A 27788-nucleotide genomic window follows, 5' to 3' on the forward strand; every position below is an offset into this window, starting at 1 on the left:
GAGCAGTAGTGTGGCGGTTAACGCTACGCTGCGCTGTGAACCTGGCAACCCGAGTTCGATTCCCGCTCACTGCCAACACCAGTGACGATTAAATGATCCGTATCGGTCCGGTCCTTCCCTAGGTCGACTTGGCCGCAATTGAGTACCTGGTGCGGTGTGTAAACATCGCCATTAGGGAGACAAAGGCGGTCAGACGTGGTGCTAGCCACCCACCCCCTATGCACCGTGCCGGCCTTAATAGGTGCTCACCAACAGCACTTGCCCCCAGCAGTCTGTTAAGGCTGCACAGGGATCTTTGTCTTTGTGTCTATACGCATGTGTGCTCCACGTACCTTCAGCACGGTCAGGTGCAGTCGACCCAGTCGGCGTACTAGGGGAGGCGTAGGGGTCTGCTTTGATGATAGTCCTCGCCTTGCCGATAACCCAAGACAAGGCTAACCACCGCTTCTTAAAGAAGAAGCGTCCTGGCGTTGGAGGATTTGGGGTGGTCAAGGTCAGCGTCGTTTGAATGTCAAGGTCACGCACAACGACATCGCCAACGTTGAAGCCGACTTTGGTCGATGTCCCCATCCCCCCCCCCCCAAACTCGGTAACAATACGCGATGAACGCGTCACGTGGTGCAGAGGCTGCGGTAAGTACAAAGATCCTACAGCCAAATCGCCCCCAGCTCAATGGATCTCAGAAGCTGAAGAGAGACGGGGGGGGGGGGGAGGAAATCAGTTAGTCCTGGGATGCGAGGTGACCAGGAGTTTGCCACGAGTGTTGCAGGTGTGGGGCTGTGGTGTGGCCATTTGTGTTGGGGGGGAAAAGAAAACAACAGCATCCCAATGCAGCGTCTCTCGCGTCAACTTCATTGGCATGCGGCAAAGAAAATGTCAGTGGACTTCCGATGTGTACTTGGTCTCGTCAATTGATGGAGGCTTTACGCGTGTTTGAATTTATTCACGCAAAGAGGTTGTGAATGCGACGGTGTAATTGTCGTCATCAATACTCGTCCGCAAGAGTCAACACAGAAATGCGGCTTTGTGGGGGCTGACATCGCCATCGGTAGCAGCAGCAATGATTTATCCACCGTTGGATGATGCCTCCCCACGCCATCGCCTAGCTCTCTCATCGTCTTGTGATACAAAAAAATCCATCCGTGCGCGAGCTGAATTCGTCACTTTACCTTCGTGGGAATAACCTATGTGTGTATTGCGTGTGCATGCATGTGGAACTTCTTTCGCACCGTACGTAGCCAACCGTGCTGCATAGGTAAGCACCCCCCCTCCCCCCCTTCGGGCGTAAGTCCTGGCATCTGCGTGCCCCAATTCGATGAAGCCCTTCGACTCTGTTCTGTGAAGTGGCATTTCTTCAAAGAAAGTTTTTTTTTTATTCTTTTATTTAGATAACAGCAACGGCGTCCGGGTCTTGCAAGATAGACGCGAACCACTTTGCGGGCGCCGCGCTTTATCCATCCGCTTGGCTGCGTTGCCCGTTGCCATAAAAGGGGCCGCTCGCGAAGAAGTAATGAGGGGTCGTCCGTCGTAGCGTGGAATGGGTAATCGGCGGTACGGGGCCGCCCCGTGCGGTCCGGACCGTGGCGGCACTCCCAGCTTCCCCCCCCCCTCTCCCAATAAATTGCACCCATTAGCGTTGCCTTAATTACGGCAATCATTCATGCATTAATGAGCCGGCCTAATTGCACTATCAAACGAAGTAATTTCCAAGAATAAAAAAAAAATCATTTTTACAAGTTGTTTCTTGTCGTTTTTTTTTACAGACATGCAACAACATTTTTTAAGTGTGCACTTAAGCGGGAGTCAAGTACATTTCTGCGGAAAGGAATTGCGGCGCTTATTTACGTGTTCTGGGCGCGGGGTGGTGGAGTGGTTTCCACCCACCGCTTTTCACGAATATAAACAGCGCCAACCCCCGACAGCGTGCGCCGTTACCTGTAAACCGCTATTAATTGCCTCGGCTCTTTCGCCCAACGGTGTTTTATAGATGTCGCGGTTAGAACTCGGATAGCTGTAACCTTGCCCAAGACACGGGCCGTTTCGTCCCATCGAGCCACGTCTGACAATCAGTTGTGGTTTATCGTTCGTTTGTTTTCACCGACTCGTGAGATGGACCGTGAAAATATTTATGGACGGCGGTGATGGTGGGAACGATAATTAATTATTTAAAATAAATAGAAACGTCATTTCGTTAAAATTTCAGTTTCCCGTCATGCTCGCATACGATTTTTTCTGAATGTTATTCTAATCGTCTCGCCTTCATTTGTTTGTAGAGACAGCGATGATTGTTTTGGAGGCTCTGCCGCCTCTGAAGAGTGTTGCCTGCAATTTTGTTAAAGTCAGTGCACATCGTAAAGGGTTGCTTTTTTACTTTCATTATAATAATGATTTATTGTTAAGCCTCTCGTGGTTGTTTAGAAAGATGATAAATTAATCGAATTGCACTTGAGGTATAATGCATTATGCTTCATCCAAACTCGACACTGATTTAGTTAACGTTAGCTCCATGCCGTTCTGTCAACGTTTCATGCAGAGCCTAACGGTACGTTAATTAACCGATAAAATATTGATCTTTACGCTTCGCGATGGATTAATTTAAACGTGCACGCGACAATCTGTTGTTTTCTATTTGTGGCCTCTAATTAGTTCCACGTCATCCGGGCAGCCATGAGGGGTGCTACATCTTAAGATCTTGCTCTCTATCAAAATCAGTTCAAGTCTCCCGTGAATCACGTGACTTCTGTGTGGCCACTCCCACTGGGAATTCTTCCCGCCCACTGTGAAAACAGATGCCGCTCCGTGCAGCGTCGAGGCCCTTATGCAGCCTCTTCCTGCCCATCCTCTCCCTCTCCTGACCTGTGGCTCCAGTTTCTCTATTTATTTGACATATTTTCCCCTTATCTCCCACATTCCTTTTACCCATTTTGTTACATCCTTACCTCCACTCCCTTTCCCATATTGTGTGTGCCATGGGTTCAAAGGTGCGAGTTCCCCACAATGGAACCAAATGAATGTGGAGCTTCGGCCCTTGAATTGTGAAAATTCATCGAGTCGCGAGGAAGGAGAGAAACAAACACAGATCATGTCTGTGTGCTCCAGGTGTAATGTCAATTATTAATGCTGACGATGCTTGCGTGGAAATTTGCGTGCATAACAATTCGCCAGTTACAATGAATGCTAAGCGTGTTTAATTAGTGGCTAAATGTTACACGTCGGAAAATGGTGTGAGCAAAATGCAAAAATAAGTAAACATTTTCATTACCATTCTCGAATAATTTCACGGGCTGGGAATAATGACATTTCGTCAACATTTATTTGGGGGTGGTAGGGGGGGGCTTCTGTTCCTCCCTTAAAACAACTCCCATCTCTTCTCCCTTGCCCAGCCTGCTGCTACTCCCTGCCCACTTCCCCCAGCTACGACATGGGCTACCGCAACCCCTATCACCACCCATACCCCTATCACTACCCCTATCATTACCCCAACCCCTATCACCACCCAGACCCCTATCACTACCCCAACCCCTATCACCACCCAGACCCCTATCACTACCCCAACCCCTATCACCACCCAGACCCCTATCACTACCCCAACCCCTATCACTACCCCAACCCCTATCACTACCCCAACCCCCGTCAGGACGTTTTAAAAGACCCCCCCTCCCCCCAAAAAAACACCACAAACACACGGAACGCTTCGAAGGCAAATTGAGGGCATTCATCAAGGAGAACGAGCAAGAGGTCCTTAAGGGTAACGGGACCGAGTGGAACCCCCGCAGCGTTACACGGAGACCCCCGGCAGTGCGAGTTAAATGGAGCGGAGGTGCAAAATACCTAAACAATTAATTGATTTAAATCTCCCCGACGTATTAATCAGATAATCGCAATAAGTAACGGTTCAATTACGATTTACACGTTTAATTACGGCTCGCCGCTTGCACCGCCGCGTCGTGCGTTCGCAGCTGCTGCTGCGAGGAAACAATTTGGGCTGTTACGCTGGCGAACGGCGTGCGGAGTCGGCAGATGAGCGCGTAGCCCCCCCCCCCCCCCGCTCCACTCTCCCACTCTCCCCTCCCTTTGAAAAAAATAATTCTTTGTTGCAAAAATATGACCGCTCAGAGGCACGGGCCATTGTAGTTTTGTACGAAAGCATGTTATTTAATCACTCTTTGCGATGAAAGGAACACGTGTTCTTGTGCCCCCGGTTTTTTTTGTGTATACATTTTTCCATTAGCGCGCGACGCATTAATGAGCGTTCTATTCTGTGCACTGTGGAAAAAAATAATCTGCTTAATAATGTTAAAAGCCCAGCCCTGAAACTGAAAGATATCAATTTCTACAAACGTTTACTTGCTTTGGCCAGGCGGATGGGAAAGTGATGCCCCCCCCCCCTCTCTCCTTACAATCTCAGAGGTAGCTTCTCCAGTATCCGCTTCCGTGTGATGTTCTCTCACAGGAAGGGTTGCACTGCTCTCTGCGAGAGTTCCGAATTTTTTCCTAATCTCGTGACACGACGCCGATAGCACGATCGGGATGAAAAATTGAGAAATTGGGAAGAGGCTCAGACCCTTATCTGGAACCGCACTCCCAACCACCTGCCTCTGCTCGTGGCTCCCCTTCATATTTCCTGAACCCACGCCTGACTCGTCCCACCCCGACCGCGTTTGGCGACCCCGACGCTCGAGTAGAGAGGGGCAGCTTTGAGGTGAACCGTGCTCCCTGCCGAAACCCGCTGCTCAGGGCCGCCTCGTTCCTGGGAAACGTGCAGGCGAGAACGCTCCATTAAGCGCCGAGGACGGTGCGGGAGGGCACCTGCTAACGACGCTCCGTGCGAATTGGACGCGGGATCGCGACCAAACGCCGAGTGAGCTGCCGTCACTCAAGCTGTGCGACCTCCGTGACCTCCACGACCTCTGCGACCTCCGCTCCTCCTCATCCTTCTGTCCTTTCACCCCCCCCCCCCCCACGCTGCCCCCAACTGCCACTGTTCCCCCCGCCACCCCCCCCCCCTACCAACGTGCGCATCAGGCTGCGGCCCATTGCCTCGGGTTTTGACGTCAGCGTCACGAAAAATGTAATTGAAACTTAACTTTTTTTTTTATCCTCGCAGGTAAGGCCCACTGAGCTATGTAGCTCGTTTTTCAGAAGCGACCTGGCCATCACAAATAATAACGCAATGGAGTGGCTTATCGCGCTGAAAACTTATAGCAGCCAAATACTCTAAACGCATGTTTCTAAATGTGGAGGGAAATACCGGAGGACGCGACCATGGGGATAGGAGAGAGAGAGAGACGGGCAAACTCCAAATATACAGCAGCAGGCGTCAGGGTCAGGATCGAACTCACGACCTCCTGTATACCAGGCGAGGTAGTTAACATTTTTCCATCTCCAATTTAGAAAAGGCTTGAGTGGATCGTGCAAGAGGTTCGTTAAACTTCCAAACCAAGGAAAGCTGAAAGTACCGAGCTTTGAGCGTTATTCCCTCGTGTGCGTGGGATTTTCCTGAGTTCTCCGGGTTCCTCCCAAGTGCCAAGACACTCTCATTGATTCACGGCATTTGCCAAAACAGCACCGCGCCCTTTTAAATAAACAGTTTTCAGACTCAGGGAGGCTTTCCTGGGTTATTGAAGAACTTTCTCATCGCTATTGTATCAGTAAAGCCACTATTGTGTTGAGCAGATCCAGACACCAACGATTTGTTATTTCATTATCGTGTTAGTATTTGTCCATTTCTGCTCTGGAGCAGGTGCCGTGCCAGGTATTTTGTTTTCTGTAATTCGTGAGATGCCAGCGGGCCCTGGCTCATTGCCAGCCCTCAGCTGAGGCCGAGGTTGCATTGCCAAGCTCACGAGTCAGCGTGGTGATGCCCTTCAGGTATTGTCCTCGATCGGTGTGCCGTTACGGACAGCGTGCGTTTTCGCGGTGGTGCTGTACGTGTCTCTGACGTGTTTTTATGTGTTTTGCCTCACTGGTGGAGAAGGACCGTTGCCTGAAACATCACATTTTCTATACTTATTAAGGCCACGGTATTATCGGATGAATGTGTTGAGTTTTTCGGGGGGGAGTTTGTTGCTTGGCACCACCACCAACACTAGGATCACAACGTCATAATATTTTTTGGTTTAGGTCATAACGTGCGTTGTTCGGCACGATGTCCGAAGTTTTACTCCAATCGCCAGTGGCTTCTCGGGGAACTCTTCAGGAACTGGTGAGTTTCCTGGACAAGCTCCCGGCACGTAGGGCGAAACGTCGGACACTGTGCTGACCAACACGCGCGGTACATTCCGAAAACACCCGTCGGAGTGTGATTCTCTCCCCGTAATAAGCAGGCACGCCAGACTGCAGGTCATGTGATGTTGCGGCTGTCGTTTAGGTTGTGTCACTTTCTGTCACTTTGTGTTAGGCCCCACGGCAGATATTTTCATTGGTTGGGTCACTTTTAAATCAATGACATTTTCATTAGTGTCTCTTCCCATGCCGAAATAGATTAATAAATGTGCACGGATCTTGGTTGATTGCTCTGAACGTGTGGTAAGGTCATCCCGCACCTCCGATTAGCACGGTTGGCTACGTACGGTGCGAAAGAAGTTCAACTTATATACATACGTCCCTTCTCGAGATGCGTTTCCAGATTGAAAACTCATTTCGTTAGAACTGATTTTTTGTATTTAGTTTGTTGTCCTTCCCCGGCACCTCCCATTAGCACGGTTGGCCACGTATGGTGTGAAAGAAGTTGACACTTTTATACAAGTCCACTTAGTTTATTTTTTTTAACAGTCACTATGATGCCTCCAACCCAAGTACATTACCTAATCCACGTGTCCCTCATCCTGTCTCTCCGTGTCACCTCCTCCCCATGCGTCTCTGCACTCTCTTCAACTCTTGTTTCGTCGTCTGTGTCGGTGCCCCGCGTTTCGTCATCCACGTGTCAAAGATGAATCGTAATCTGGAAGCTCCTGTGATGGGCTCGCCTACACCTTTCCACCACCAACCCCGTGAGAATGATCTGCTCGCTCGTCAGTACCTGAGCCAGTGTGCGTAGGTCTCGTATTGGCACTGCTTGCAATTTGAATGGGAGATGGTCAATACCTCTTAGCTCCATAACCTTTACACCCTTTAAATTAAATAGTGATTTTGTTAGCAATGAATGTCATTATTTTAATGTTTTGTCCGGTACGCGTGAGTGTGTTTGGGGAGCGGTAGTGTAGCGGTTAGCGCGCTACGCTATGAACCTGGCGACCCGGGTTCGATTCCCGCTCACGGCCAACACCAGTGACGATTATCTTAACCGGTCATGGACCTCCCCTAGGTCGACTCAGCCTCAAATGAGTAACTGGTGTGGTGTTTAAACATCGCCACTGGGGAGACAAAGGCGGTCGGGAGTGGTGTTGGCCACCCACTTCCTCGTGTACCCTTCCGGCCTTCATAGGTGCTCGCTAACAGCACTTTCCCCTGCAGTCTGTTAAGGCTATAGGGGGGAACTTTGTCTCCTGATGTACCCCCAATACAAACACATTTGTACTTTTGTGTGTATGTGTGCGTGCATGTGTGTGCGTATGGGGAGCAGTGGTACAGTGGTTAGCACGCTTCACTACCAACACAGCGACCTGTGTTCGGTTCCCACTCACGGCCAACATCAGTGACTAAAATCTGAACTGCTCCTAGGTCGACTCAGCCTTCAATGAGTACCTGGTACGGTGCGTAAACATCTTTCACAATTGCGGTCAGGCATGGTGATGGTCACCGACCCTCCCGTGTGCCACGCCGGCTCTTGTAGGTGCTCACTAACAGCACTTGCCCCAACAGTCAGTGCAAGGCCATACAGGGGTGGAAGGGATCTTTGTCTTTGTGTGCATGCGTACTGCACTGCTGTGTGTGTTGATCGCACCCGCGAAATGTTGATATTCGCGTGTGGAATGCGGGTGAGTGCGCAACGCAGTCGCAGACCGTGCCGTGTGCCTGGTGAGCGATACCAAAAACTAGTACCGGGGCTTCGCCTCATAATGAGGAGCCGGTGCGGTGCGTGAACATCAACACGGCCGAACTGGGTGCCGGCCACTCCCCACCCCCCCCCCTACCATGCGCCGCGACGGCTTTAACCGGTGCTCGCTTGACGTGGGGGTCGTTGTCTGCGTTGCTGTGGAGTGCAGTGCTGGAGTGGGCCGGACCTGCTGCTTCATGGTGATGGACGCGATGCTGGAGCGAATGCGCACCGAGAGCTCCGTCGACGTCTACGGCCAGGTGATGGGAACCGAACGCTGCCGGCTCGGCCCGGGGCGGCCCCCCCCCTCCCCCCCCGGTGGTCTCAGAAGGGGCAGTCCCCAGTGTCGCCCTGACTTTGTCCGCTGTTTAACAGTTGTGTGACTTCGCGAACAAACTCCCGGATGGAATTTGCGTTTATTCTTCTTGTGATTTAGTCTATTGACAATGTTTTTTTTCAATATATATATCTGTACGGCACTTTGAATGGCATTCATTTCAAGAAATAGTGCTATAGAAATGAAGACTTGATTAATTTATTAATGTCAGAAAGAGCCAAGGGAGGCCACTACCCCTGTGTTGGCGGGGACTATGTTTGAGTGTCAAAGTGGGAGGGGTTTTAAAGAGGGGGGAGGGGGCTGTCAGCTCACCGGGTGTTCCTGGTGGAGCTTCCCCAGAGGTCTGGTAGCTTTTGCTGCCGTTCGAAATCTGAGTGGTGTATGTTCGACTCAAAGCGAAAGTGATTGTTGTGAAATGCGCATTTGAGGCGGTAGTCATCTCCTGCTTACAGCCTTGAACGAGCGGTAGAAATTCCGCTGTCCTATCGAACGGGGTCACTTTATCCATCGGACAACCACGGTTAACTTCGCCACATGGTGAACCTCATTGCGTTGACCCCAGCAGGTTCGGTGACCTCAGTCAAATCCGCACCGGCGTTTGAACTCTCGTGACTCGGATTACGAGCCCCTCGCTCGGCCGCTGAGCCGCCACCTGAGTGGGACGACAAAAGCGGCGTTTCTCAAACACCAGTCCGTGGGGGCCTCCTGCAGAGCAGCTTTCCATGTTAACATATCGTTGCGATTCATGGGCAAATTAAGCCGCTGTGTAGTGGTAATGATGGAAAGCTGCACTGCTGGGGATCGCAATGACTCCACCGTGGGGGTCATTCTTTTTTCACATCACGATCCCACAGAAGTGTCCTTGACGGAGCTTAGAGGAAGGCCCCTTTAACTCAAGCCCTGCTTTGATAACGCACGGCACCGTCGAGCAGACACGGGCACAAAAAAGCGTGGAGAATTAATGAACTAAATCAATATTCTTCTTGGTTCTTTCGCTAAAGTCACGTAGAAGGGAAGTAATAAAATAATAAAAATTAAACATAATAAAATAATTATCACGACGTTTCGGCAACAACGCAAGCAGCCGTCCTCAGGTGAAGACCAGGTCTGTTGGGGAGACAGCGTCTGAATCCCTGCAGTCACGAAAGATTTAAATCGAAATTAAATCAATATTTTTTTTGTACGAGCTAAGACCCACAGGTGCACAGACACACACGGAGATGCACACAAAGACAGGCACACACTAAACTAAACTAAACTTTTTATTTGTTTTATTTTACCAGGTAAGTCCTGCTGAACTATGAAGCTCTTTTGCAGAAGCGGCCTGGCCATCACAAAGGATAGCTCAACGAAGTGGCTCGTCATGATGTGGAAATACACAGCAGCCAAATACTCTAAACGCACATTCATTCTAAATGTGGAGCGAAAAACCGGAGAAACCGAAGAGAAATCCACAGGACCACGGGGAGAACATCCAATCTCGAAATATACAGCAGGCGTCAGAGTCGATCGAACCCACGGCTGCATCGGTGATTAACGCGGCGGTGGCGGCATTGTGGGTGCAGGTGACGTGCATGCGGGCGCAACGGAACTACATGGTGCAGACGGAGGAGCAGTACGTGTTTGTGCACGAGGCGCTGCTCGAGGCCTCCACCGTGGGCTGCACCGAGGTGCCGGCGCGCTCGCTCTACGCGCACCTGCAGCGGCTCGGCACCGTGGAGCCGGGCGACACGGCCACCGGCATGGAGCTCGAGTTCAAGGTGCGTCTCGTGCCGGGGGGGGGGGGGGGCGGGGGGAGATGCGGAGGGCAACACGAGTGTGCGTGCGTGGGCGCGCGTCACTGCGCTCGCGTCGGTGCGGGGAGCGGGAGTGGCGGAGGTTGGCGCTCTGCGCTACGAACCCGGCGACGCGATTTCGGATTCCCGCTCACGGGCAACAACAGTGACACTTATTTGAACCGATCGTCCCCGAGGTCGGCTCAGCCTCGCATGAGTACTTGGTGTGGTGTGTAAACATCGCCACTGGGGAGGCAAAGGCGGTTAGACGTGGTGCTGGCCACCGACCCCCTCGTGTGCTGTGCCGGCCTTTATAGGCACTGCTGCTACTCGCTAACAGCACGTGCTCCGAAAGTCTGCTAGAGGCTACACAGGGATGTCTTCGTGCTTTTGTGAGCATATGCATGCTCAGCGTCGCGATCATGTGAACGCGTTACGTGTGACCTACAGAAATGCAGATTTTTTTCTCCCATTTATTGAGCTCCAGAGTCAACATTAAGCGATGAGCAGATGCACCATTCTTCCATTGGTTGCTTGAAATTGTAGGCATTGTCATTATTGTGATTCCACCCCGAGCGGTAACTCTTGACACCGGCGTGATAAAGGTGGGGCAGACGTATGACTAGCCCCGTGTTCCATGCTGACTGCAATGAGTAGCCACGAAACGGCATGACTCATCGCAGCAGACAGACGAGGTGGCCTCGGAAGTAATTAGTTTCAAGTTTATTTTATGTAACCAGTTTGAGAACTCCAGACACCAGGATGAGTCTCGTTTGCAAGAGTGCCTTGGGGCATATTCGTCTGCCGAATAGGGATGCGAGGTTTGCTGCCTACGAATAAATTAAAATCACGGTGTAATTTTCCTGAAAATGGCACACAGTGGCCTGTTCTTGCACGTCGCGCCGCGGGTGAAGGGGACGGCGCATTGCAGCGGTCTCATTGCGGGTTGTCGCGCGCGGAACCGCGTTCATAACCAGGGCGGGTCCGCTGGATTGGGAGCCGCGAAACCTCTGCAGCAAAACGAGCGGCACGAACGCGCCAACGGCCGGGCAGCGTCGCCAACCCCTCGCCCGTGTTTACGCGAGCGAGCGAGCGAGCGCGCGCGCCTGCGAACTTTTTTTGTGTTACGCCGTTCGCCTCGAGAGCGTGAGTGGAGCTGCGACGCAATCGCGGGGTGTGAGCGGCGTGGGCCGCTGAGTGCGCCCCGCGTGTGAGGGCGGCAGGATAATCCGTCTCGTGCCTCCCACAGTCACCGTGTTGGGTTCATGCAATCGAGCCGCATGAGAAGAAGAAGAAGATATTTAAATTGCGTTAGATTTGGATTAAAATCGCAATCCGCAGCTGCCGTGGGTAATTTGCAAATCCCGTGGCGGATGAATCGGATCCACGCCTTGATATGCGACAAGCTCAGGCGCAAGTGTGTGCGAGTGCGTGTGAGAATGCGTGAGTGTGTGTGAGAGTGTGTGAGTGTGTGGGTGTGTGTGTTTGTGCGTGTGAGATTATTTAACATCTATTTTTCGACCACGTAGTTCGTGAAGCCTTCAATCGCTGTGCCGGAGGAATTTCCATCTGGTACAGATACAATGGGAGGCTGATCGATGCCCGGGTGCGGTCAAGGGATGGCTCCCTATTGCTCAACCATGTTATGTATGCCGATGATCTGGTAATTGCTGCTCACTCAGAGGAGGAGTTGGAGGCGCTGCTGCTGAACCTGGAGCTTGCCACTAAGAGATGGGGACTTACCATCAGCCCCACAATAACTAAGCACCTGCTTGGGTATTTTTTACCATCGGACACTCCACCGCCACAACTCCCCATTGGTGACAGGGCAATTGTGGAGAGAGTGGAGAGTTACCCATACCTGGGCAGTGTGCTCATGACCGGCTCTAGTTTGACAGCGTTCGACACTTCACGTGGCCTCAACGTGCACATAGCCTGGCACAAGCGTCGTGGTGACGTCACCGCCACTTAGTGGCGAATGGCGGTTGTTGTTGTTGTGCGATTCCGTGTTTGTGTATAAACGTGCATGTGTGTTTGTCTTTGAGCGTGAGAGAGTGTGCGCATTTGAGTTGGAAGAGGTAGTGTAGTGGTTAGCGTACTATGCTACGAACCCGCCGAGCCCAGTTCAATCCCTGCTCACGACCAATAACATTGGCGGATATTCGAACCTGTCCTGGGTCTCCGCGAGTTCAACTTAGCCTCAAAGGAGTACCTGGAGCAGTGTGTAAACATCAGCACTGGGGAGATAAAGGCGGCCGGCCTTAATCGGTGCTCACTAACCGCACTTGCTCCAGCAATCTGGTAAAGGCTATATGGGGGATATTTTTTATTTTACTCTGTATAAAATAACAACTTCTGGGGCATTCCCTTGAATAGTGCACCCGAAAACGTCCTGGCAACAATTGCTAATCATCTTGCTCGGCAAGCTGATGGGATGCTAGCAGAGCCTCATTCAGGCAGGGGTAGTCTTACGCAAATATCATAATGTGCGCCCGTGAGTTATAGACCGTGCTCACGTCTCGGTAACCTGAGTTTGATTGCAAGCCGTGATGATCGATTAGTGGCAAGTGGTATCGGAGCCCCCTCTAAGGGCGTCACATGGGCCGACTAAGCCTTTAAATGAGTAACCGGTGCAGTGTGTAGACATCGGCACTGGGGAGGCGACAGCAGCCAGGCACGGTGGGTGGTCACGCCATCTTCTCGTTGTTCCAATCCGACAGGATAGCGGCGCTCGCTCCATGCCCCGAGCGTGCGCGTGAGATGTGCAACGCTCTCTCGCTCAGTTTCTCAACCGAGCGATGGACCACAAGTTGGCACGACAGGTGTACAGTGTGCTTCAAAAGATTGTTAACACTTACATGGGGGCTATCAGTTTTAATGGACAAAGGACGGATAATACACTGTAACATGATTACAAATGTAATGTTAATAGCTTGAGAAAGTCAAAGAGTCTCCACTTGTTCGCCATCATTGTCAACACGTGGTCTCCAGAGCCCGAAGGCACATTTCTCGTGGTATTGTTGCAAATTTTTGAAGCACCTGTATTAACGTCTGTATCACGGTGGACGTCGAAGATCCCATTGTGGTAAAGGATAAGCCACGTGCGCCCGCCCTTCATCGTCCCAATGGGGCCACATTTGATCAATTACTCACAAACTGCTCTATTGGGAGAGTAAACAACCCAGGTGGCAACATCGGCCCACTTCTGGCAAACTAATTTCAACTTTTCAGGCCGGTGCTGCTGCAGATGATTTCGTGTCGCACAGGGACAGCTGTCACCGGAGGTGTCACCTTGTATGTATGTTGAACTTCTTCCTCCAACCGTGCAAATCAGAGGTGCGGGGGAAGGACAACAAACTAAACACACAAAAAAGCAGCAGGGAATTTCATTGTTTGAGATGAGGTCGAGGGCGCTTTGAGTTGTCGAGGCATTTTGTCAGCGCGGGGCACGCGAATCCTCCTCACCCGTTCCTCCCCCCGCCGTCGCGCAGCGTTTGTCCAACACCAAGATGCAGACGTCGCGGTTCATCACGGCCAACCTGCCATGCAACAAGTTCAAGAACCGGCTGGTGAACGTGATGCCGTACGAGAGCACGCGCGTCGCACTGCAGCCCATCCGTGGCCTCGAGGGCTCCGACTACATCAACGCCAGCTACATCGACGGATACCGGTGGGTGTGCCCCTCTCGATCTCACACCTGGGGATTAGAACTTGCTGTAACGTATGTACGTGTGCTGAACTTCTCCGCTCACCGTAACGTAGCCAACTGTGGCAATCGGAGACGATTCAAATCTCAAGTGGAATTGCCACCGGCGTCGTTATGTCGAGAATGTGTTCGGAAGAATGGATGAGCAGGGCGATTACGTCCTCCTTCCATCTGTCCCTCCGCCTAAAGAAGAAGAGATAACAGAAAAGGGAGAGACGTGATGTCCACTTATCTGTTTTAATCTATTTTGTTTCGTATGTCAAGTAACGATTATTACTGTGTAGTTTTTGCGTGCAAACTAGGACCCGTATTTTCAGGCGAGGATCCTTGCCTGTAACATCTAGCGGTTCACCAGGCACCGATTGAAGCAAGCTTGGCTCTGCTGATGAGACGCAGTGTGTCAAGACCAGCCCAGAGTATGCATGCACAGCATCAATGCCGCTGCAATTATGCACTCCCAAAAGACCATTAGGCCAATGGGTTGTGTAGGAAATACTTTTATAAAAAATTTGTATGAAGGCGACATAGTCTGCTTATCTATGAAATCATAAGTACATTGAGTACATTAAGTATTCTCACTGTTCTTATATGCAGCCAATGAAATATCATATGCTCATGTACCTAAGGTCAGATCTAATGAGCAAAGGCAGCAGAGGACACAGAGCCCTTGACCTCCTGACTCTGATTGGTCTCTCATCACCCAGAGCCGTGAAGAAGCAAGCGCAGATAAGAGTGCCCCCCCCACCCCCCCACTAAGAATCAGAGCCCCCTCCCCGACCAATTCTGCTCAAGCATCTTGTCTCTCCGGCATTTCGGCCAACTCCCTTCCGTGCACTCTCACTTCCTCCAGGAAGCCAGCCCCCCTTCACCCCAATGTCTCCCAACCCTCCACCGCTTCCAGATCCAGTAGCAGATCAACTTCAAGATCACATTCACCAATCTTTAAGATCCTCCATGGACTTTCCCCTGCCTACCTCTCGCACCCCATTTCACTCTATTCCCCTCCGCACACTCTCCGCTCCAGCAATCAATCCTTTCTTGTTGTCCTTCCCCCGCACCTTCGATTAGCACGGTTGGCTACGTACGGTTTGAAGTAAGTTCAACATGCGTACATTTATATCAAGGCCCCCGAGTTAGCCGTTGCTCTGTGGGGGAGGTTGCTCATTCTCCTCTGTGCACCCACAGTCTGGAACCTTCCATTCCCCCAGCCATCTGTGCGGCAGACTTCCTGTCCCCTGTTCAAGTCTAGGCTCAAGAAATACAATTTCGTTCCCCCCCCCCCCACTGCCTATGACTTACTTCCTTTGCCTCTCTATAAAAGAAATACGCTGTCTGTTTCTTCGGCAGGGCATTTCGAGATGCGGTCACATTTTTACAACGGTGTATAAATTTAAATTGTACCGCAGCGTACTGTGAGCAACGTAAATGCATCTTTCCATGAATGCCCCCCCCTCCCACCTATACGAGCGTATATAAAAACAAGCCTGGGCTTGTTGGTGATATGTGGTGTACAACAACAACAACAACAAAACCGGTCCATTATATTACACAATGGCTCTTTACAGGTCGCGAGGTGCTGTGTTTTTTTTCCATTGCTCAAAGTGGAGTTGTTTATGGACTTTTTGAAGGTCAAGGGCAGCCTGGGTGCTAGTTTATGCTCATCCAGCCTCAATAGAAGGGTTAAAGTGTGCAAACACACCTTTGTTCACGCAAAGTTTATTGTGTTTTCTCCGTAAAAAGGCATCCGGCAATGCCGGCTATTTATAATAGCCAGTTTCTTTGCCTAGGAAAGATCTGTAATTGAAACTTGGCTCCTGCTGCTGATGATATTGTGATTACTGCTTTGTAAAAGTGGCTTTTTGTGAAAGCTCCACCACAGGGGCACTTTGTGGGGAGGTGATGTTGGTCGGTCTTTAAGAAATTACATCGCACGGGTTGGCAACTAATGTTTGTGAAATTTCTAGCGGGTTTTTTTTTTTGCGGTGGGTGGTATGGTTGTTTTTTTTAGCTCTTGTGGTGGTGATACGCGAGTCATGAAAGATTCGACTGTTACGCATGCTCTCAGCCTGGCGAGATAAAACGTCGTGACTTACAAGCACCTTGGTAATCGCACGATGCTGAACACTTGTCTGCACACTTATCTTTGTGGAGATGTTAGTTCTGTAATTTTTACGGACCCTGTGCTCATGTGTGTGTGCGTGCACGTACGCACGTGTTTGCTTGTGGGGAGCGGTAGTGCCGCGGTTCGCTTGCCGCGCTTCGAACCTGGCATCCCGAGTTCGATTCCCGCTCACGGTCAACACCAGTGACGATTGTTTGAACTGCTCCTGGGCCTCCCCTAGGTCGACTCAGCCTCAAATGAGTACCTGATGCAGTGTGTAAACATCGCCACTGGGGAGACAAAGGCGGCCGGGCGTGAACTGGCCACCCACCCCCTCGTGTGCCGTGCCAGGCTTGATATGTGCTCGCTAACAGCACTTACCCCAGCAGTCTGTTAAAGGCTATACTGGGGGATCTTGTCTTTAAATGAGTAACTAGTGTGGTGTGTGAACATCGCCACGGGCTGACAGAGGTGGACAGGTGTGGTTCTGGCCACACCACCCCTTCGTGCCCCTTGCTGGCCTTCATAGGTGCTCGTGGGTGCTTCACAATCTTGTAGAAGGCTATACGGGGGATCTTTGTCTATGTGTTTGTGTGCGCGTGTGGGGAGCAGTTGCATAGCGTGTAATGCACCGTACTGAAATGCCAGCAACTTTGCCTCTCTTGGGCAGGTCTCTACGGTTGCCACCTGTCCTGGCTATCCTGATAATGTCCTCTTTTCTCGATGGCTGTCCTGGGAAATCTACACGTCTTCCCAGAACAATTCAAGCACAATTTTTTTTGTCAGTTAATAATACAGCACATAAGACTAGACAATGTTTAACCTGCAGTTTTCCCATCTTCCCATGTTGTGAGATATTTCCCTTGCCATAATATGTCCCGGATTTTGGCACCTCAGATGTGGCAACTCTACAAGCCCCCCCCCCCATAGCTGCAAAGGCCGAAATAAATAAATACAAAGTATGTATAACACAAAATAATTACATTTATTTGCCTATGGGCTTTCCAGACTGACGTTGATGAATGTTACAGAGTGATGAGACGGACGTTCATCTGTCTATGTGTTTGTCTCCGGGTGTTGAATCCCACAGGCAACAGGGCGCATACATCGCCACACAAGGTCCTCTCCCTGAAACGACGGAGGACTTCTGGAGGATGCTTTGGGAGCAGAACTCCACCATCGTGGTCATGCTGACTAAGCTTAGAGAGATGGGACGGGTACGGACACACACACGCACGCACAACAACAACCGCCATTCTCCACTACGTGGCGGTGACGTCACCACGGCGCTTGTGCCAGGCTCTGTGCGCTTTAAGGCCACGCGAATTGTCGAACGCCTGCTGGCAGGCGGTCACGGGACAGACCCCAGGTGCCACGGGTTGACTGACTGAGATGACACGTCCAAAAGACAGCCGCATGCACACCCTCACGCACACAGACACACGCAGACCCGTGTAAACTGGCGGACAATGTTTTGTCATCTACATCAACTGTTGACGTGCAACCGTGTTTTGCAACCACGATTAAACAACTGTGAATTCAAAACGTCTAATTTAACCTTTCCTTTTGGTAATGTTGATTTCTCTATTCTGTTGTTTCCTTCAAGTTTCCGTACAGTTCAGCTTGGTCAGCCGTCATTTTTTGTAACCTCTGCCGACTCCAGCTCGGGGGGCTGTAAACCTGCAGGAAAGGGAGCCCCATGACTCGCCGAATGTTTCCAGCTGCAAGTCAAACGTCTGCGTCTGTGTCGCTGGCCACTCGGTGGTTTGGCCTTTTTTAGGTCCTTCGCTTAGCGAACTGTGATTAAAGGATGCAGCGTCTCACCTCAGCCAACCGCGGTCCACGTACCTGGAGACCCGCGCAGCTGCACAAGTTTAGTTTCGGTTTATTTTGAAGTACCCTGTGAGTTCAGAAGCTCTTTCGTCGGGTTTCATCAATAAAAAAACACACACCGTTTCCGTGAAAGACGTAAGAGAGAAAAACGTATGAAGAATTCAAATGAATAAATAAAAAAAAGGTAAGAAATTATATGATTTTAAAAATGTATCTTTTAAAAGTTTTGAGCGAAGTAAGGAATAAAAAAGGTGCAAGATTAGGTGTAAAAAGTGCCAGTGGTAAAACACACCATCCACAAGTATTCACCGCACACGGACACACGGACACGCATGCCACCCAACTGAACCACAAATTCTGTATGAATGTCTGTTGAACCTTGTAAATACTCTACGTAGCCAGCCGTGATAAAATGAAGCCACAGTGGCGAGATGTTATTTGCCTTGCCTGGAATGCAAGAGGTCGTGGGTTCAATCCTGACCTCCGGGTCCTCCTGTTTTTCCCTACACATTTAGAAACATGCGCTTCAAGTATTTGGCTACTATAAATGTCCACGTGGTGAGCCCCTTTGTTGAGCAATCATTTGTGGCCAGGTCGCTTCTGAACACGAGCTATAGAGCTCAGTGGGCCTTACCTGGTAAAGTAAATCTAGTTTAGTTCATAATTTAAGATCGCAAAGATCCCTTCCCTGCTGTCTGTGCGCCATCAATGAGTTTATCCGGCGGGTTCGTATTACCTGGTGAAATAAAAAATAAAATGTTTAAGTTTAAATGGGTGCAAATTAAGGTGTGAGTGCATACTCTTAGTTCTTTCGGTAAAGTCACGTAGGTAAAAAATGAAATAAAAATTAATAAAAATAAAACAATGATTTTCATTCTTTTATTTAATTAATAAAAATAAAACAATGATTTTCATTGTTTTATTTTTTTTAATTTTTATTTCATTTTTTACCCACGTGACTTTACCGAAAGAACTAAGAGTATCAATCCTTGCAGTCACGAAAGCTTCAAATCTACAAGGTGTGAGTGCAGCATGTCACCCTGCCGTGCCCCCACCACCCCCCACCTCCTGCCCGTAGGAGAAGTGCCACCAGTACTGGCCGGCGGAGCGCTCGGCGCGCTACCAGTACTTCGTGGTGGACCCCATGGCCGAGTACAACATGCCGCAGTACGTCCTGCGCGAGTTCAAGGTCACCGACGCCAGGGTGAGTTCGTCGTTCCTTCTCGACCGCTTCGCCGTTTTGGGCCGTTGGAGCCACGACCGTTGCCTTCAAGCGGGGTGGTCTTTTCCGCTTCTCTCTGTCCGTCGTTGGGTCTTGCAACCGAGGCGGCTTCCGTTCCCGTCCTGTCATTGATGTTTGATGTCCATTCGGATTCTGGCACCTTCCAATGCTCCCTCCAGCCACCGTCCTTTGCAATATTTCAGACATGCGACCAGGAAGAACGGTCACTCTCTGCAGTTTCCTCTACTTGACCTGACTCAGTAAGCCTGGATTATTTGAACGTGTCTATTCCTTCCAGGACTACCCGAATGATTGCATTGCTCCTTCCAAGACATTTTTATGAATTCCCCAGAAGGCTTTCCTTTCAAAGGCAGTGGTTATCATTTCGCAGTTTGCTTTGCCAAGGGAGGAGGTACCCACTTTCTCGATGTCAGTTGCTATTGTTTTATTGAGCCATGAGGACACATCCCACTGGTGGTGACAGAGTCAACGGCGTATTCTTGCAAAGCGTGTAATTAGTTACTCGCGCCCTCACTCCTTCTCCACAGCGATGTGATGATATTGTCACTACTTATGGTCGTAATTAGAATTTTAAAACGTATTATTATTTTTGTGGACGGTTTTGGAATTTCATGTCATTTTTTTGTTTCATGATTGAAAGCTAAAATTTCGCATCACACATAGCCAACCGTGCTAAGCGGATGTGCGTGGGAAGGACAATGAATTAAACGCAAAATAAAAATTACTCTTAATGTAAGCATGAATGATTGGCTTTAATGTAATACACTAACTGGTTACAAGTTAGTCAACTCACGCAAACACATTTTTGCGAGTGTAGGAAAAAAAACAATTTTTATTCACGTAAAAGCCACGGTCACACCCCTTGCTTCGCCGCAGAAACCTGGGATCCATCTCTTCATTCCCCCATCCCACCCTTACCCCCCCCCCCGCTACCAGGACGGACAGTCACGTACCGTGCGTCAGTTCCAGTTCACGGACTGGCCCGAGCAGGGCGTGCCCAAGTCGGGCGAGGGCTTCATCGACTTTATCGGCCAGGTGCACAAGACCAAGGAGCAGTTTGGCCAGGATGGGCCCATCACCGTGCACTGCAGGTGACCGCTCGCGACCGGTCTCTCCCCCCCCTCCCCCCCCGGGCCCACTGTTCATCATCACCACCGTCATTTATTATTCATACCGCACCTGGTTGTAATGGGTTAGGCGCAGTGGACTTGCAATCCAGAGGGTCTCGCCGGTTCAAATCGATCTCTCAGCGCAGCGGTTGAAAGGAGGGTGCAAGTTTTTGTTTTAACTCGCCCACCCCCACCCACCCCTCACAACCAACACCACCACTGTCCACCCAGCAATGTCATTGGGTCCGAAGCAGTTAAGTCCATCGGCATGTTGCGTGTGAATCGGTAATGGGTGGCTTCTCTGACCTCTTACAAGATATCTGGCCAACGTGGAAAAGGGGGCCAAAATACCCTGGGAATAGATGGGCCCTCAAGTTGAGGCCCTGCCTTTGTAAATAAAGCTTGGTGCTGGCAACACCGCTGCTACTGCTGAGGCTGCTGCTGCTACTGATGATCTTCATGATCACATTCCACCCCTCATCATAAATATGATTTATTATTTATACCCCACCTCCAAAGGGATGTTGCTGTAGGGTGTATTGGTTTTTAACACTGGACATGCACATCCATTGATCATATCGATCATGATGATGATGATGTCACTGCTGCTGCTTTTGCCGATAATGATTTTGGTAACGCTGCTGCAGTTGCTGGTGACGATGATGTGCAGTAGACTACGATGATGCTGTATCTAGAACTTCTTTCGCACCGTGCAAAGCCAAACATGATAATCGGAGTTGTGGGGAAAGGACAACAAATTAAACACAATAATCAGTTGTAAAGAAAGTAGTTAATCAGTCCTGATGCAAAAGTGCCTAGCTCCAGTACCTTCCTAATATCAGATGGAAGAACGTTCCAGGAAGCATCTGAACGCACGCGATGCCGTGACCGTCTTTGTTCCATGGCTGGATAACGACGGCGATGATGGCGATGACGACGGCGATGATGGCGATGATGACTATCATGATGATGGTGACACACGATGATAATGATGACGACGATGATGATTGCGACGATGATGATTGATGATAAAGATTATGATTGATGACGACGATGGTTACACACGATGATGATGATTTATGACGATGATGATAACGACAATGACGATGGTGACGATGACGATTTTGATGACGATGGTGGCGATGATGACTATCATGATGATGGTGACACACGATGATGATGACGACAACGATGATTGCGAAGATGATGATTGATGACAAAGATGATGATCGCTGACAACGACGATGATGACGACGATGGTTACACACGATGATGATTTTTGACGATGATGATAACGACAATGACGACAACGACAATGACGATGGCGACGACGTCGACGTCGATGGTGGCGCGGTTGAGGGACGGGTCTGTCGTGTGCGCGTGCCCCCTGACAGCGCTGGCGTGGGACGGACGGGCGTGTTCGTGACGCTGAGCATCGTGCTCGAACGCATGCGCTACGAGGGGACCGTCGACGTGTTCCAGACGGTGAAGATGCTGCGCACGCAGCGCGCCGCCATGATACAGACCGAGGTGAGGCCTTCCCCAGCGGCACCGCTCACGGCCCGCGGCGTCGCAACGGTCACACCTGGAAGGTTCTGTGGTCAAGGTTTTCAAATCTACGTTACGTAAGAAAAAGTAATTTGTCCCACCCCGGGTCGTTCCGTCAGTCTGCCGTTCACAAGGGCTCGCTGGGAGAGCAGCTTTCTCGCGCTCACCGAGGTTGACGGATTATTGCGAATTGGAATTAAGCCAGAGACCCGAGGTGTTGATGACGAGCAATGTGTAACTTTTGTGGCCTTTAGGCCTTTTGTCAAAATGAGTTGTCGCCCTAAATATATTTCACCGTGCTCAATCTCATCAAGGCAAGAGCTAAGCAGGGTTGAACCGCGGCTGTGTCTGGATGGGCGATCGCCATGCACAAGGTTTGTCCGTACGGCTGGCAGGACTGCATGGAGAGCAGCAGAGGGCAATGTAGGCAAAAAAAAATGGTGGTAGAGTACCACTTTTGGAACCTGCTTTGCCAGTAGCAAAATATGATTATTGATTTTTTATCCTTTGGTCTGGCAACAAAACTGACACCTTTTTTTACAAGGAGTCATGTTTGCATTGACCACAATACCTGCGGTCGGAATGCAAACAAAAAAACACAACTTTGATAATGTATGCACTGCTCTAAGAAAAGCTGTCTCGGGTGTGGACCAATCAATTTCAAGGACAGTGCATATATTATCAGAGTTGTGTTTTTTTGTTTGCATTCCGACCGCAGGTACTGGGTCAATGCAAACATGACTCCTTGTAAAAAAAAGGTGTCAGTATTGTTGCCAGATAAACTACTAGACTTCTACTATTTGGTTCTTTCGGTAAAGTCATGTAGAAAGAAATAAAATCAAATAATAATAGAATACGACGTTTCGATTGCAACACAAGTAGTCGTCATTGATTGCTTGTGTTGCAATCGAAACAGTCGAGGTTCGTGACTGCAGGAAACACATTCCTGAAGAGGGAGCTGGTAGGAACGTTGGGTTGCTCGGTCAATGGCCAGGGTCAACGGCGGCGTGGTGTATTCCGCAAATATGCCCGACTGTGAGGGTGGGCACAAGCCGGCGTGAGTAGGTTAAACGTTGAGTTTTATAAGGGCACCACGGGGTGACCAGCCCCTCCCCACCCAGCCCCACACCTCCCACCCCCACCCAGCCCCCACCCTCCCCACCCAGCCCTCCCCACCCTCCCCACCCTCTCCTCCCCACCCAGCCCCACCCTCCCCACCCAGCCCATCCTCCCCACCCAGCCCCTCCCTGCACGACGGACACAATAATCCCCTGTGGGCTGGTGTAACCAGGAGGTTCCTACCAGTATTAAGCTTTGAATCTACTATACTTCTATGCGCCCACATCTATATTCTCTTCCCTTCTCCAACACCGCACCAATCAGTAAGTTGGTATGGTCAAGTAGCTCCACCCGCCCCCCACCACCACCACGACCTGCACAGTGTGGAGAGCCCCTCTTCCAGCAGTGAAGTGACACAAAGGGGTAGGGGGTGATGTACAAGGGGGTGATGTGCAACGGGGTGATGTACGAGGGGGTGATGTACAGGCATAGGTAGTGATGGGCCAGGCAAAGGACAGCATGTGCTGGATCAGGAGCCCTGGGTGGAGGACGCCAGGTGGAGGTTTGTGCAATCACCGGTACAATAAAGAGGCAGGGGTCACAGGGGCAAAGTTTACTCGGCCCCAATACGCGATGACGTATTCTGGGTCGAGGGAGGTGAGGCGCAGGCTGCTCCTGGGTTGCCGTACACGTGGAGGAAGATGTTGAGTGAGTAGGTTCTGGGTGATGGCTGCGAGGCACATGATGCTGCGGTGACAAAAGATGCGTAGTTGTCAAAATCTAAGGAATGAAGGAGGCTGCTCTGGCAGATCCATGATGGGGCTGTGGGGGGCGATGGGGGGTGACTACCCTCCGCTCCCCCTCCCCCCCCACCGCTCCTTCCGTTGAGACCCCGAAACTTGGTATTTTATTGATATTTATCAGACAGATAATATTGAATGTATTTCTGTATGATTATTCACGTAGGCCCAATATCAAAAGTATTACATGTTGGGCAGTGTTTGAATAATGAAGCTGGTACAATAGGTTTGACGGCGGGGGGAGGGGGGTATGTTGAACTTCTTTCGCACCGCGCATAGCCCCAACCATGCTGATCGGAGGTGCGGGGGAAGGACAACAATTTAAGCACAAAAAGCGGTTCTAGACAAATGAGCTCCCACTCTAGAAGTAAAAGTTCAAAGCTCCGGTGGCTTCCTAATGTCGGAAAAAAGAGCGTTCCAGACGGCTGCAGAAGAGCATCTGGAAGTGCGCGATGTGGTGACCACCGTCTTTGTTCGGTGACTGCCAAAAATCCGCTGCGAGGATGACCGGAGTTCGCGGGATGGGTTTTATGCTCCTTACTGATGGCGCTCGGCACTTTGCACTGTGAGTAATCGCCTGCCTGTTGTTGTTGGCCATCTCTGCCGCCCCGCTCTCTCTCTTTCTCACCTCTCTGTGCGACATCGAACAGGACCAGTATCAGTTCTGCTACCAGGCGGCCCTGGAATACCTGGGCAGCTTCGACCACTACGCCATGTGAGAGCGTCAGCGGCGCGATGGACTCGGAGGTGCCTCGCGCGCCCGTCCCGGATTCGCCGTCTCAAACGAGCCGACGCTCGCGACGATGGAGTCGGAGTTGTACTGTTGGTCGGGGGTGGGGGGGGTGACTGGGCCGGGCCGGGTCGGGCCGGCGGCTTTGGGCGTGCAGGAGGAGGAGGTGGCGGCGGCGGGGGCAGCTGTGGAAATTCACCGCGGGGAGCTGCCCTGCAATTTACTCCGAGCGCCTCTCGCAGCACCATCCCTGGCCCCTCGCCACCCTTCAACAACAGACAGGAGTGATGCAGCAACAGCAGCAACAGCAGCAGTAGCAAGAGGTTTTGTTTTCATATTCGTCCCGTCTGTACGTTTCGTCCGTTCGTCTGTTTCGTTTTAAAAAAAAAGGTTTTTTTTTTGGGGGGGGGGGGGGCAGGGGATGGTGGGAGGAGGTTGTGGGGGGGGGCGTTATCGTGAAGATTTCGTAACAAACAAAAACCTCTTGAACCAAAAAAACTGCGGAGAACCTTTGGCGGCCGAGATTTTGTGGTGATTACCTCAGAACGGTCACACAAGCGGCTGCGATGGGGGGGGGCGGGGTGGTGATGGTGATGGTGACCGAAGCGGCGGCAGGAGGCGGTGGCGGTGAAGGTCGAGCGGGAACTGCGCGCCTCCCCAACTCCCGCCGCTCCGAGGTTCTAGTGGGGATCCCGGCGAGGAAGAGCCGGTCGCTGAGCTGCCCCACCGCTTTCAAGACGCCCGTTAAGCCGAGGAGGGGATGAGGAGGACACGTGGTGGGGCATGCGGACGTTGTGGTGGCGCCGGTGGTGGTGGCGGTGGTGACGGTGGTGGTGGTGGAGGGGTCAAAGGCGGTGGGGGGGGTGAGGATAAGCACCTCGCTGTTCATTAAAACCACGACACATGGGGACACACACACCGGTTCGCACACACACACATAAACTAATGTATAGAGAGACTTAATTTTTCAGCCATTAATGTATGTAACTGTAATGTATAAATAATACAGTAATGTATGTCCCCCCTGATTTAAAAAAAAAACAAAACACAATGCTGTCCGATAGACCGCTGGTGGTGGTGGTGACAGGCGGATGGGCTCTTGGTGTGCGTGCGTGCGTGTGTACGTTTATTTCACGTCGAGCTTCGTATTATTTTTTTTTAAACGTGTGCTATGGTTCACGGTCGCTCCACGGGGAAAAACAAATATGCGTTAGTCGACGGCGAACCTGACAATCCTCCGGAGCAGGAGTACGGTACAGCGTCCCTGTCTCTCGCTCGCCAGCCCTGCCCTGCGCTCTCCGCACAGCGCTCACCACCGTAGTGGCTCTGCAGGGAGATCGATGAGGGTAAGGGCAGTGGGTACCCCCCCCCCTCCTCTCTTGCCATGTCCGTGTGAGCACATTTCATCTGACCCTGTGGTGATGCCCGAGTCCAGAAGGGCGAACCTTCCAAACAAACCCTGCAGTTAATTCGTTGGCCGCGTAAGAATCGTGGCTCTGCACTTGTTTTATTTGCGATATATTCGTTGTTGGTGTACAACAGTTTTGTAGACAATCCCCAATAATCGCTGTTTGGCTGGTCCCCTCAAAAGCACCAAAAAAAATCTCCCCTCCGATGCTCATCTTTGATCGTACGTGACAATGTCGCTGCACGGTTAACTTAACAACAATTTTATTTGTTGGAATTTTGACCACTTAACGATATCTCCGTTCCTTCTGCTGGACCCAGAAGTCATTGAGCTGTGATCAGGCTGTGTCTATCCACTCGGTCCCAAAAGCATTCGCATATCCATGCAAAAGCGTGCGTGTGTGCCACAGAGGCTATGTATGGCCGCAAATACAAAAAAAAAGTCCGGTTGGGATGACCCCTCAACTTTTGGTGCGAAAGCCAAACACACAATTCTCTTCTAGTTGAACGTTTCCTGAGCAGCTCATTGAACTTTATTCTTTTCCTGACGAGCAGAGTGTGGCCCTCTGCGCTAGGCGCTACACCGCACCGCGCGTGTGGGCAAGGGCGATGCTCCTGTCCCGCATGCCGCCAATGAGACCACAAGTCCAGTGTCCACTCTTACCACTCAATGCATTTGGTGCGCGCGCGCGTGTGAGTTATCGCGTGGACCTGTTTAAACAAGAGCTAATTTTTTTTTATGACAAAGGTTATATATGTATGCTGTTCGGTTATACAAGTCAGCCTTACACCGCAGTGTTGTAGCCCACACACCCTGTAATGTGTATGAGCCAAGCTGGGTTTTTTTTGTATTGTAATAAAGTTCTGGATTCAAAAGCGTTTGCTGTAATGTCATTAAAGCGTCGTACGGCAACGAATGGCCTTGGCAGGATAAATGCATTTTAATATTTTGTTTTACATTTACCATCAGCTGGATTCTTGAATAGAAATTAAGCCAAGAATTAAACATTGCCCGCAAAGTGTTTGATTTGAAGCTTTCGTGACTGCAAGGATTCATACTCATAGTTCTTTCGGTAAAGTCACGTAGGTAAAAAATGAAATAAAAATTAATAAAAAATTAAATAATAAAATCACAGCCAGATTTGCAGCAAATCTGGCTGTGACGGTCCCACCTGATGACGGAGACTTGTGTTGCCTCCGAAACGTCGTGATTTTATTATTTTATTTTTTTATTCATTTTAATTTTATTTTTTACCTACGTGACTTTACCGAAAGAACTAAGAGTAAGAGCACAAAGTGTTTCCTGGATTAGCCGTAAAAACTGCCGGAGCAGCTGTTGTTAGCGAGAAGCCCGTCGTTCCTCCAGGGCAGCGGTGTGGTCAGTGCGGCACTTGCACAGCCGCCTTTGTCTCCCCAAGCCGCCATTCACATTCCGCGACCTGGTGTTCATTATTTAAGGCCGAATTGACCCGCGAGAGGTCCAGCCCAAGTTCAGGTACCACTTTGTCACGGTTGTTGTGAATGAACAGGAGTTGAACCTAGCTTTCTAGGACATAGAAGGCTGTGTAAACCGCAGTTGTGACTCTCCTAGTGTGTCTGTGTATGGTTTGTTTTTATGTGTGTATCCATGTGTCTGTGTGTGCTCGATGCGGGGAGCGGTAGTGTAGTGGTTAGCGAGTTGCACCACGAACCCAGCGACCCGAGTTCGATTCCCGTTCACGGTCAGCATCAGTAACGATTATCTGAAACGGTCCTGGGCCTCTCACTCGGTCGACTCAGCCTCAACATCGCCGTGGGAGACGAAAGCGGTCGGGGATGGTGCTGGCCAGTGGCCACCCACCCCCTCTTGTGCCGTGCCTGCCTTCGTAGGTGCTCGCTAACAGCACTTGCTGGTTGCAACTACCAGCGAAACGCCCGTACCCAATTATTGCATGTGCGTGGATTTGGTCTCGGACACACCGGTGTGCTGCAAAAGCTGTCGTAAACTGGCCACGTGTATCCACGTGGCAACTTTATTAGGTGGCTGTGTCGGGGGGTGGAGGGAAGGTTTACGACACATTTTAGTCGCGCTTCTTGAAGCAAAAACAAAATCAATCGACTATGAGCGTCTGTGAAAGGCTCTGTTGGAAATATTTGACTTCTGTCTTTGTGTTGTGTCTATG

General features: G+C 50.6%; 1 protein-coding gene across 2 annotated transcripts in view; it reads left to right on the forward strand.

Moving 5' to 3' along the window:
• LOC133351908 (receptor-type tyrosine-protein phosphatase delta-like) overlaps positions 1-26502 on the forward strand; it is a 440533-nt gene extending 414031 nt beyond the window's left edge. For both annotated transcript variants that reach the window (XM_061567497.1, XM_061567498.1), the window contains 8 exons: positions 8148-8238; positions 9881-10075; positions 13582-13760; positions 16988-17114; positions 18809-18934; positions 19910-20064; positions 21477-21612; positions 24140-26502. In XM_061567497.1, coding sequence (XP_061423481.1) covers positions 8148-8238; positions 9881-10075; positions 13582-13760; positions 16988-17114; positions 18809-18934; positions 19910-20064; positions 21477-21612; positions 24140-24208 — 1078 coding nt within the window. In that variant the 3' untranslated portion in view covers positions 24209-26502. The remainder of the gene's footprint in view (positions 1-8147; positions 8239-9880; positions 10076-13581; positions 13761-16987; positions 17115-18808; positions 18935-19909; positions 20065-21476; positions 21613-24139) is intronic.
• Positions 26503-27788: the final 1286 nt, after the last annotated feature.

This window comes from Lethenteron reissneri, chromosome 39 (assembly GCF_015708825.2).
Source record: "Lethenteron reissneri isolate LAM-NWPU_2019-01 chromosome 39, ASM1570882v1, whole genome shotgun sequence".
NCBI lineage: Eukaryota > Metazoa > Chordata > Hyperoartia > Petromyzontiformes > Petromyzontidae > Lethenteron > Lethenteron reissneri.